Here is a 13,175-nt window from a genome sequence, read left to right on the forward strand (position 1 = left end):
TTGAGAGTGAACTCCCCTTTAAAATACAGTGTGTGTGTGTGTGTGTGTATGTGTGTGTGTGTGTGTGTGTGTGTTGTATGTCAAAGCATCTGAGTCACCTTCATTCAGGTATTTAAGCTCAGGGTGGGTTTATCAAGCTTATGCTACAAATTATGTTTCAGAGAGACCAAATGAAGGCAAGTGACGGCAGACATCTGTCAGTGTTAAATGAAATGATAGAAGAAGACTCACATTCACTAGAAATGGCCAGTGCTAGTTATCTAACATGATTTACTAAAAAGTAAATTTCATAAACATAGGAACTGACTTGTGCATAGCACATGGAGTACTTTCATGTATGCTGTGTTTTCAAACTTTTTTTAAAGCTTTGAACCTCACTAGGATATTTATCCTGCAATCCTATGAACCTCTGTCCCCATAGATACATACATAGATAAAGGACACCAGTTTTACAAAACAACATTTACCTTTTCGATGCACTCTAATAGTTTTTGTTGTATTATCTGATTTGTTTTTAGTGCTGATCACCATCCATTAAGCTGCCTCCATGACCCACTAATGGGCTGTGACTTCGAGTTTGAAAACCACTGATACATAGTTCTCCTTAATCTTGACCACAGCAGAGCAAACATTCTTACCCATTAGTCTGGGTCACAGAGGTAGAAAGATTTGCTAAAAGTTGCAAGATTCTAATTCAATTTTGCATTTTTTGGTTATAGACATTTTGGTATCTTGCACCAGCTAAGCACTTGCTTTTGCTTCGTATTGTGACTGGTGACTGGGCAAGTTGGCTCATTTTTAACTAAACAAATAGTTTTGTAGGCTCTTAAAGAGCTGAGGATGGGAAAAGGGATCAGCTACAATGAATGCTCTTACTTTTTTCCCCCAAGGTCAGGACAGCTGGAGAGGGCCCACTCTTGGGTGATCTTCCCATAAAAAGACAGCTCATATTCCTGCTTAATGGATTATGTTTATAGCAGGTTTTTTTTTTTTTTTTAGCAGAGACTTATAGTAATCAGATATTAATTAAACTACATTGGATTTAAAGATAACCAAAAGGTGTGATAATTTACCTCCTCAAACATCTCCATCCTTCCTTTAATGCAATTAAAACCATACCCAAGAGCAAAGAGCATGGAAAGTAACAAGAGGGTTGGTTCACTGGATAATTTATATCATCTTTATACATAACTTCTCACTCTCCGGCGGAAATGGAGAACTGTCTGGTCCCACACATTTGAAGTGAATGGTCCCCATGAGAATACTGCAAATTAACACACAATGAAATTGGATCTAAATTATTAACGAGAGATATTTCTGAATAAGCAGGAGATACCATCTATCTGTTTTCACCTCTGTTATTTATCTATCTTTTTTCCTACTTCTAGGATGGCCCTGAAGCCGGACAGACTGTGAAGGTGAGTGCTTATTATGTGCATACAAATTAATAAGGGGCAATTATGAGAACTAATAAAAATCACACTGAGCCATTTGCAGCACATTGCCGGTTCATTATGTTATCTCCGAGGTCAGGGAGACCCTCAGTGTTAGAGCCATAAATCCTGACATTATAAACTATGCCAAGCAATATGTTTCCCATTAGTTTACAAGACATTTACCTTTTGTAGTAAAATTATTATTGTGTAAATGCTAAAACAGAAGCTAAATCAAAGAAGTTGGAAAACAGAAACTGAAGTCAAAGGAGTTGTGGGTGGAGTAGTGTCTAGGGAAGAGCATTGAGCCCTGTGTGGATTGGCAGGTCGTGTGTGAAGCTGAGGCGTCTGGGTTCTACACACACCCTGTTTCTGCCTCATTGTTCTTGGGCAATGGGCTATGCCAGGTGGTTGCCCATGGTTCTCCCCTTGCTCCATACTCTGCTTCTCTCTTTTTCTCTCCACCCATATACCTGCACTTTTCCTCCCTTTGTGTTTCATACTAAAATTCTAACTTAATGGAGTCAGTGGAGCTCAAAGATGGGTTTTTAAGTGTGCTAAAAGAGGAAAGGAGGATTTATTAGGATACTTTCTGCTTTCCTAGTAAAATAAAATAAAATAATAAAATCCTGGCTGATTCTGAAGCTGGGTTTCTGTGCCCTTCATACAAATGCAAATTCCTCCGCAGTTAGGTCCTATACCTAAATCATAGAAAAGGCTATTGTTTCAGTGCTAGAAATCAGAAGAAAGTCGAACTGGGGTGCTAATATCATACTAATAAGCAAAATAAGGTCTTATGGTTTTGAGATACTGGCTGTGAGCGGCTAAGGTAATGCTTGGCACCAAACAGTGCCAAAAAAACCCCAGTTCTTTTTTGATATTAGTTTGCATGTGGCTTTAATGTTTAACAGAACTACTGTGAGACTTTTAAAATAGAATGTCTTGGAAGTACTTCTGAGGAACAAATATCCTATAGGGACTGCCGTCAAATTCTTTATAATAAGAAAGAGCTAGCCTCCTGATTGCTCCAGACACATGATGTAATAGGGACAGAGGGGACTCAGGGCTTTTCTCTACCCCACTGTCCACCCCCCGCCAGGCTTCTAAACATGCAGACACCAAAAAGAGTATAACATGAATAGCTTCTTTCTGAAATTGTTTCTTGAAATATGAAGCACAACGTTTAAACCTGGTTGCTAGTTTTTTAAAAAAAAAATCCATCCAGAATGCAAATGTAAATTCTAACAACACCAGACTTGGTTAGATGCTATTTGTCCTATCCATTTGATGGAATTCTTTCAGCCATTGGAAGTATGGTTATAGAAGCATCACCAATAAGGTGGGAGAAAGCAAAAACCATATCAAATGGAATGCACAGATTAATACAATGTACAGATTAAACATATCTAAAATTTATAGGAATATATATGTAATATCTCAAAATTTCATTTTAGAATTCCGAATGGGGTATTAAAATTATGCCCTATACAAGCAGGCAAATTGAATTGAGACCAAAAGTAGATGATGGTTGCCAGGGGCTGGAAGAAGGTGGGCATGGGGAGTGACAGCTAAGGGGTAAGGGTTTTTTTTTTTTTTTTAATTTTTTATTTATTTATGATAGTCCCACAGAGAGAGAGAGAGAGAGAGAGAGGCAGAGACATAGGCAGAGGGAGAGGCAGGCTCCATGCACCGGGAGCCCGATGTGGGATTCGATCCTGGGTCTCCAGGATTGTGCCCTGGGCCAAAGGCAGGCACTAAACCACTGCACCACCCAGGGATACCATAAGGATTTCTTTTTAAGTTGATGAAAATGTGTGGAATTAGATGGTGGTGATGTTCTTGCAATGTTATGAATATTGTAAAATCCACTGAATCATATATTTTAACATGGATAATTTTAATAATTTTATGGTATTTGAACTGTATCTCAATTAAAAATAGCAATAAAACATAGTAAAAAAAAAATCCAGTGAATACCAAGTCTAGCAGGGCTGGAGTACCATGACTGTAGACTATCTCATTTTATTATTTTTTATTTATTTTTTAAAAAGATTTTATTTATTTATTCATGAGAGAGAGAGAGAAAGAGAGAGAGAGGCAGAGACATAGGCAGAGGGAGAAGTAGACTCCACGCAGGAAGTCCGATGTGGGACTCGATCCCGGGACTCCAGGATCATGCCCTGAGCCAAAGGCAGATGCTCAACCCCTGAGCCATCCAGGCATCCCAGACGATCTCATTTTAATTGTGACTTTTTGATGTCCCAGTTATCTAGCCAAAAAAGTTAGTGGTTTTGTTAACTTCAGTGGAGTAATTCTTGCTCCATAGGACTTGTACATAAATTGTTGAATGTGATTATTATCTCCACCGGCATTGTTATTTAACCTAAGTTACTTTTTTTTTTTTTTTTTTTTTTTTAACAATTCTGTATGTTTGAATCAGTAGATTGTATTGCCTTGGACATCTCTCAGCTGTTTCCGGTCTAATCACAGAACTCCCCCAATATGAATGAGGGGGGCCTCTCAAGTCCTTGTGGAATATAAAATGACTAAACGAAAACAACCACACATATGCATATGAAAACTTCGACGTATGACAAAGTTTTGAAAACTGTGCTTTTAGAACAAGTCCACATACGTGAAGATGTCTAATCTATGTTTTTCCAAGTGCAGTCCTTATACTACCTGCGTAAAAATTAATTCGGGTGTTAGTCAAAAAAAAAGTTGACACTCCCAGTTCTTATTCTCAGTCTTTGTGTTCAGGGCTTGGGAATCTTCATGGTGAACAGCACACCACATGAGTCTTTTCGGAGTATGGCCGTTGATCAGCCTCATTAATTTTTGGTGATACAATAGAAGCTGGTAATGGGGGGATCCCTGGGTGGCGCAGCGGTTTGGCGCCTGCCTTTGGCCCAGGGCGCGATACTGGAGACCAGGGATCGAATCCCACATCGGGCTCCCGGTGCATGGAGCCTGCTTCTTCCTCCGCCTGTGTCTCTGCCTCTCTCTCTCTCTCTCTGTGACTATCATAAATAAATAAAAATTAAAAAAAAAAAAAAGAAGCTGGTAATGGCCACATACCCCCTGATGCGGGAAGCCAGCCTTATGGCAGCCAGCCCCTCCAAGGAGCAGGGCAGCACCTTCAGGATTCAGCTATCTGGTTCTGGATCCTGCAGTTCAAGACTGAGCATTTCATGTTTTGAAATTCACACAGTTGCGCATTTCAGGGTAGCATTTGACAGCCTGCCATGGAACGCACAGTGACTGTTGGCTTCATCTTTGCCTGTGTGTCTGACTCTTGGCATTCTGCTTAATGTGGGTTCGAAACCATTTGTGTCTCATACTGGGTAGTCATAACAGTAAGCCCAGCGATGATCTCTTCCCCTGAAGCAACTGTTGTTATTGTTAGTGAAGGTGTACCACTGGGTTAGACTCTTGAACATGGTACCACCTCCGGGTTTTTTGTTTCAGGGGCTTTCGATTCTGTTTTTGCAAAGATCAAGGATGGCCTCGCTTACTTAGTAAGTAATTCGTAAGCCGGAATGGAAAATAGGAAAGTAAAAAAATGACCTCATATTTCTCAGTTCCTTATTCAGTTTCCTTTTGAATATAAAAGTAGGAAAGCCCTGCTATCTACCTTGTGATCGTTACAACAGTTGAGGCATCCTGCAGACTTGAGAAACAATCTCTTTTTTTCTGGTTTTAGGCATATATCACAATATATGTATATACACATACAGCCACATGTCGCTGTTTTATTAGCCTCTTCTGACTCCCACCCCCCATCTGAAGTGGCTCTGCTAAAGCCTTTACTCTCTATCCTGTTGCCTTCTTTGATTTCCTTCAAGGCATTCTTTCCCGTTTTTTAATTTGTGTGGTTGTTTTTGTTTCTGTACTTGTATTTCCTTAGCCCCTCAAAAATGTAAGCTTTTTGAGGATCTGCATTTTGTCATTGTCTACTAAGGCCCTTTTGGGTGGTATGGGGAAGATATCAGGACTTTGCTCCATAGAGCAAATCCCTACTTGTAAGTTTCTAACTTGAGTTAACATGAAGCAGCAGATAATAGGTACTTGCACTTCAGTGTGTAGTCAGGGATCCAGGTCTCCTAGGATTTCTCTCAAGAATCCGTCTTTCAGGCATCACTGACAAAGACCAGAATTTCCAGTGATCAGGTTCCCAAATCATATTCCAAAATGTAATTTCAACTAGCCAAATCACTAAAGACAGTGTTCTGCCCTTTAAAAGGGATGCTTCTTAGTAAGTTTAATGTGACTTATCTTTTAGAGTAATTACTATGTGCATCTTTGGGAAGGAGGGTGTTTTAGATATATTAAAGAGAGAAATTTATGGCAGGCAGGTAATCTAGACTCTCATAAGAACTATTTATAGAATATGCTTGCTTACCCTTTTCTGTATTTATGGACTTGAGTCCCCTACTTAGATATTTAATTTTCTAATACTAAGGCAGTGGGAGGTGTCTTAATAACTATTGCTATATTAGCTAGCAATTTTCAGATTGCTTGAGAAAGAACAAGAAAAGGAGTTCTTTTTAAAAGTGTGATTTAAAAATTAAAACCAACCAAAAAATAAAAAATAAAAAAAAATAAAAATTAAAACCAAAACAAAAGTGTCTCATTCACCGAGGGGTCTCTATGGTCCTAGAACAGATGTTCTATGTGGAAATTTGATAATCTTTTCAGTTCAGGACATAGAGGAGATTTTAGCTCTTCATGAAGTCCAGTAGTTAATACACTTTGGTGTTAGAGGTTCCGTGGGAATATTAGCTATACTATTTTAATTTGTGACCTTGGGCAGGATTCTTAACCTCCCTGAACATCTATGTCTTCATTTTTCAAATGGAGAGAATCCTATCTATTTTGTTGAGTGGTGGTAGGGAGAAACCAACATGAATAGATGGCCCAGCCCGCCACATACTGTCCCTGGGACCTTGTGCATGTGTCTTAATATTAACCTAACCCTCAGTTTTCTCATCTGTAAAACAGGCAAAGACGACTTAAGAAGAATATACTTGGAACTGAGATTGTTTGTATCACCGATGAGTTCACAGTTACACACTGAATTCTTGCCACTATTAGCATTTGCCATTTTGCTTAAATTCTTGAGAAAACTTAATCACATGACTTGTGCTATTTGATTATCAACCTTGAAATTATTTTAAAAGTGGCCAGTTGAACATTCAGGAACTTGCATTATTAACTGGGGGAAACTATCTCTAGCCTAATATTTTTTTAGCCTCTGATTTACCCTACAATAATGGGTAAATCATGGTTCTAAATCAACATTACTTCAGAATTACGTGAAGTAGGTTTTCACAAAGCAGAAACCTGCCTTCCTCCTACACTGATTCAGTAGGTCTGGTGTAGGACTCAGGATTCTGCATTTTAACAGACACTGTAAGTGATCCCCACACATGCCTTAGTCCAGTGCACAGCCACTTAGCATCAAAGTGATGAGAAGATTCAGAGGAATCTCCACATAGCTCCTTGTTTTCAACCCAAATGAATTCCTAAAATTTGGTGTGCACAGAATGGAGAAACTGACATATTTGGAATGAAAATGATTTTACTGGACTGTTATTTATTATTTTCATCTGTAAAGAAATTTCACAAGAGCTGTAATTTGTCAGAGAACTTTTGTCCTTTGATTAAAACCATGACAAAAAGTGCCTTCCTATGTTTATACTTAATTCCTGCATTTACTGCCAGAAGAATTAGTATTTTGAGGATGTAGTATCTTTTATCTTGTGGAATTGCCTTAGAATTTATCTCTCTTCTCTCAGAATGAATCCAGTTTGCCTGAATCTGGTAAACCAAAAACAGTTTTGGTGCTCAGGGGATGGGTTTGGGTGTACATCTGGAGTGGCTACCTCCAAACCTGCCCTTCTCTCCTGGTATGTACCTGTCTCTGACTCTCCCTCTCCTTCTGGTGATCTGGGAACAAAACCTCTGGTGCCTGGCTCTCCAGGCAGGAGAAGGAACCAAGAGCCTTTCTGTCTCCTGTGAGAAACTTCCTTTCTCCTATTAAACCTCTAGCCTCTTGTAAGTAGGTATAAATCATTGTGTTTTTTCATTTTTAAACAGCTAATTTTAATTTGCATGATGTCATGCAAAGCACTGAAAGAAAAATTAACCAAGCCCCTTGGTGTTTTCCAGTTACTTTTTTTTTTTTCCTCTGTTCTTTCAGTTTCACAGTCTGCTTCGGTAGATGGGATGGGGGATGCTGGAAATGGAATGAGGATGGAGGGGTAATATCATCAGGATTCCAATATACTGATGGTGAGGAAGGACTCAGGAGCCATACAGCCTGGTTTCAATCTCAGAGCTGTCACCTACCAGTTGTATGACCCAGCAAAAGTCAACCTTTCCAGCTTCACCATTCATTTGTAAATTGCTCAAATAAGGACCTCAGTGACACTCTACCTCCTAGGGGTGTTGTGAAGACCAAATGGATTAATGCATGTAAAAGCCTTTAAAACAGCACTTAGCATGCAATATATCTGAATAAGTGTTTGCTTTGGTTTTATCATTTTCACTTAATCTTCACAACCCTTAAAAGTGAGCATTGGTGTTTTACACTTGAAACCAAGATTTATGGAGGTAGAGTAACATATCAAACCACCCTGGTAGTAGATTTCTGCTATGTAATGTAATGAACAAATGGATACACATTACCCAATTTTAAAATATGATCTATGGTGTTGAAGGCCCCTTGATACCCCTGACATTCCACAGTTGCTTCATTATCATCTCCACTTGGGGGTATCCCAACCCCCAAGATTCAGAGGAATCTCCACATAGCTCCTTGTTTGAGGAGCTAATTTCTCCTCAAATTCAAACCTAGGCCTGTCTCAGAGCCCCCTCTCCATATCATGTGGCCAGCTGTGCCTAAAATACATCTTGCGCCCAGTAAACACAGGGGATGAAGCACAAGGAGAGTTTTTGTAAATATTTTGTCACCCTCAACATAGATTAATCTGTAAAAATTATTTTGCTTTACCTAGAATAATATTGGCTTCTCCCTAAAAATACCCAGAGAATTCTCTGTTTAACTTTATTATACAGATGAAGGTTAACTAAACTAAATGCTGTTTTATTGCTATATATCAATTTGTAGCAGAATTATATGTTTTAGATCTTTAATTTTTCATTAGTGCTACCAAACAAATTTCTTTAGTAATTGGAGGACCGGACTTAAGCAAAGTGGATATTTGGCTGTTAAATTTATTTTGAGATGTGTAATGCAGAAATGTGGCAAATGTTGCAGATATGTTCCGAATGCCAATGTTTTATAGATTCCAGGGAGCTGTCTTTTACACCTGATGTTAGTTGGGGGGAGGTTTTTAATCACTGTCAAGTCCAATATCTTGTGAAAAGCAAAGTGCTCTGTAGACCCCATAATGCTTCATAAAGCTAAGGTGTTAATTATTCAGAGTTACCTTCTAACCTCTATTGATGCCATCACTCACTCTTGCCATTTTGCCGTGGAATACTAGGCACTCAGTAAGTCAGCACTGAAGGAATTTCTCTCTTGCTGTTTTGCTCCATGCATTTCAGGCCTGAGAAATAATTTATAAAATTCTCCAATTCCATATAACCAGCTCATTGTAGATTTAAAGTTTTGAAACTATGGCATCTAAGTAATTGGCTTCACCAAAATGTGAATCCTATGGAAATTAACAAACAAAAAACAAATGAGACGAGGAATAAAAAGAAAAATGAAAGTAAAGGTAAAGTCAATTAATCATGTGACAAGGATTCAGTTTTGATGAAATATGGTCATGTCAGTCTCATTAAACGACCCATTTGTTATAAATCACACCACACACCTTAAATATCAAATGGGGAGGGAACATCCATTAAATAATGTGTGATTTGGTTGAAATTGGTTATCGTAGCTGAAACAGATACAGATGATATTACAAACTTTTGTTTTAGGAGTTATTAACAGCAAAAATAATAAAATATAGAAGCAGATTACTTACTGTCTATATTAAATGTAAAAATGCAGATCTGTGTGTTGTTTAGAGATTTGGACACACATAGGGTTGGGATACCCCCAAGTGGAGATGATAATGAAGCAACTGTGGAATGTCAGGGGTATCAAGGGGCCTTCAACACCATAGATCATATTTTAAAATTGGGTAATGTGTATCCAATTGTTCATTACATTACTTATATTTTGTAATATCATTGACATTTTAAATAGATTTTGAAAAACTATACAGTTTTATGTATATATATATACATATACATATATATATATACATATACATATATATATATATTTTTTTTCACAGAGGGTTTTCCACCAAGAAATGACTATTATAATTCATTCTTTTTCCTTTGTTATTCTTAGCATATAACTGGTTCTCATACTTTTTACATTCAAATCTGTGATGATGGAGCCCAGTAAATAGATTTTTGAAATCTTTTGAAATAGATTTTGTAAATGGTATCAATTCCCAGTTAACTCTGTTGTTGCCCAGAGTTAGGAACTGCTGTTTTCTGTATTTCTATAAATACATTTTGATTTTTGGTCAAGGTGATCTAGGCTTAATTCTTGCTGTGATATTCATCCTTAGTTATTCAGTCCCTTTCAGGGGCTCCTCTTTGCCTTTCATGCTCAAGCCATTAATAAAATAATTCTTAGAATCTAAAAGCAGCTGGAATAGTAAGGATTTGGTGACTGAGCCTGGGTCAGATGGAAATCAGCTTAATGAATAATGGACATGGCAACCTGCAGAGCTACACACATGGAAGTATTAGAATAACGACCTTACTAATGACATTTAAGTGAAAAATACAGGGTTGGTGAGAATCGGTAATGACTCTTGGGCCAAACACAGTGAGAAATTCTGTCCCTCCCTTAGAATTACGTTAGTGCTGGGTAAGGATAATTTTGAAATTTTAACTTCAAGAGTCATGACGCATCAATACTACACCTGTGGTCTCATAGCAGATTCCCTCTGTGGAGAAGCCACTCATCTGCCAAGATTAGGGAAATTAGACGTGGACGTCTCTGGAAGCCTTCTGAGTCAGAGGAGTCCCAAACCTCAGGAGGAGAGGACAAAACTGATGGTTTGAATTCCTTCTGGGCTCATTCAACATAAAGATCATATTTTTGGGTCCTGTTCATGAAAACTTCCATTTTCTTCCCCTGGTAGTTTATTCCCTTGAAGAAGCTCTTCTTGTTCCTGATGATACATGAAAAATCAACATGAAGTTGTTTAGGTTGTTGATCTTGCCTAAAGTGGTTTAGAAGAATAAACAATGTTGAGTGAACAAAATGAACTAACCAAATACTCCTTTACTTTGTGGTGAAATCCATTTATCCTAATGTTCACATTCAAATATCGCACTGTAGGGTCCACATATCAGTACCTGTTTCCTGAAAAAAATATGTTCTTATCATGCTTTGTGTGCTGGGGCCCTAAAAACAACCCAGCTGGGCCTTTTATTTGTGCTTCAATTCATCTGTCGGTTGTAAATGGTATCAATTCCCAGATGTAATCAGGTTCTAGCAGTATAATTTTGACAAAACTGTTCAGCCATGGAAGGAGGAAATATGATTCCAAGTTTGGCTTTGCCATCAGATGACCAGAGATGAGAGTCACTCTCAAGGAAGAAACTCAGAGCGTGGGATAATTTGGAGAATCCCAGAAGGGGCAAATGACCATGGATGGCATGTGGTATCATCACCTGTTGTGCAAATGATCCCCCTTTGTAGCCTTTAAATTGGTCTGTCATCTTCCTCTCTATCTGGAAACCCAGTGTACTGTGAGGTAGCTGCTTCTTGTTTGAACCACTCTGATCTGTGGTTGATGATGAGAATTTCCTTACCACCAAAGGTATTATGTCCCTACCTCATAGGAAATCTGCATCCTGTCTGCTTGTGTTTTATTATGTAGCAGTCTTTATTATTTTAATTTATTCTTCCAGTGCCTACTGTATACCAGGTATTGTCACAGGCCCTGGCAGACCAAGAAGAGTGAGACATCGTCCTTGCCTTTAAGGGCAGCCTTTGAAATATGTGCTGTCACAGAGAAAGGCTGCAGGGTTGTGTAAGTTCTATAGTGCTTGTGAATTCTCCTCCCAGGAAGTGTTTATTGAGCACCTACATGGGGCATCAGCTGCTGGCAGGCACAGTGGAAGAACAAGCAGCCAAGGAAGGACTCTCAGCCTTTCTAATTTTCAATTAGAAAATAATTGCAAGCTCTGAGCAGTATTAACAAGGAAGTAACAGTGTGTTGTGAGAAGAAACACGTGGGAGGAGGGAAGATGGTGTAGCGGCTTCTCTAGAGAGGGTAGCAAGCACAGGCCTGCTGGACAGGTGCATTGAGGTCTGAGGAGTGATAAGAATCTGTCCCAGTGGAGAGCTGGGCAAGAAAGAGCATTTTGGGCAGAATAAATTGCAGTAAGGCACTTGGCAAGTTCTGGGAGATGACTGATGGCCCCAGTAGCAGGAATTTGGGGTAGAGAGAGGTGAGCAAGAGTGAGTTACATCAAACCTTGTATGTCCTGCTAGGGAGTTTTAGCTCTATTTTAAATGTATTCAATGTTTACATTACATTCCAAGGGTAGAGGGTATTTCATGTGTGGCAAATATGATGGGTCACCTTAATCAATTTGGTTTTTCAGTTTCTAAGCCCACTTTTCTAGAACTTATAAAATTTTGTCTCATATCTATTTTGAGCACCATGGATGTCTCTCCAGCATGCTTTCTGTATTCCTTCATTAGTTAGCAGCCAAGACGTTACGGTGCATTTGAATCTCTCTCTAGCTTTTCAGGTGTGAACCCTCTTTGGTCTAATTCAGGAATTGGGAAACTCTTTAATAAATGTCCAGATATAAAGCATTTTAGGCTTTCAAGGCTAGATGTCACAATTTTACACCTGCCTTCGTAGCATGAAACCACCCACAGAAAACATGTAAATGAATTTGCACAAATAAATGTGGCTGTATCCCAATAAAACTTTATTTATAAAACCAGGCCATGAGCTGGATGAGTTTACTCACCCCTGGACTAAGCCATTTCTCTCTGTCTTATGACAGAGTTATGACTTTAGTTAACTCTCACCCAAGCCACTTAGAGTGTAGGATTCCATTAGCTTCAGCGCTGGTTGTTCTCAGCATCTTGGAGAGTTTGTACCCATTGTGGGAAGGGCTATGAATGGGGAAGCAGTAACCCTACCAGTTGCGAACAGCTACCTTATGATTCCTGGGGCAACCTGCATTAGGATGAAACAGATACTGAGGCCACACTGGCTGAGATAGATGTTGGACCCTTGGTGACGGTATCAAGTTGCTGAATGAGCCAGTCCTGAAACCTGCACCACCTCTAGACTTTGTGGTTAGGTGATCCATTCAAGCCTCCTATTGTTTTGTTTTTAAAGATTTAATTCATTCATTCATTCATTCATGGGAGACACACAGAGAGAGGCAGAGACACAGGCAGAGGGAGAAGCAGTCTCCATGCAGCGAGCCTGATGTGTGACTCGATCCCGGGTCTCTAGGATCACGCCCTGGGCTGAAGGCAGATGCCTAACCGCTGAGCCACCCAGGCGTCCCTAGCCTCTTATTGTTTAAGCTGACAGAGTTGAATTTCCTGCTATTTCCAGTGGAAAACATCCTCAACTAGATCATCTGCTCTAAAATATTCAGTTATTGTTACCTCTTAATATGCTTAACTGGCAGTTTGTGTAAAATGCTTCTGCAGATCTGCAA

General features: G+C 39.1%; 1 protein-coding gene across 1 annotated transcript in view; it reads left to right on the plus strand.

Annotated features, from left to right (window-relative positions):
- FHIT (fragile histidine triad diadenosine triphosphatase) overlaps window positions 1-13,175 on the plus strand; it is a 980,189-nt gene that overhangs the window by 726,361 nt on the left and 240,653 nt on the right. The window contains exon 4 of the mRNA XM_072720552.1: window positions 1,389-1,418. Coding sequence (XP_072576653.1) covers window positions 1,389-1,418 — 30 coding nt within the window. The remainder of the gene's footprint in view (window positions 1-1,388; window positions 1,419-13,175) is intronic.

Source organism: Vulpes vulpes, chromosome 9, assembly GCF_048418805.1.
Source record: "Vulpes vulpes isolate BD-2025 chromosome 9, VulVul3, whole genome shotgun sequence".
NCBI lineage: Eukaryota > Metazoa > Chordata > Mammalia > Carnivora > Canidae > Vulpes > Vulpes vulpes.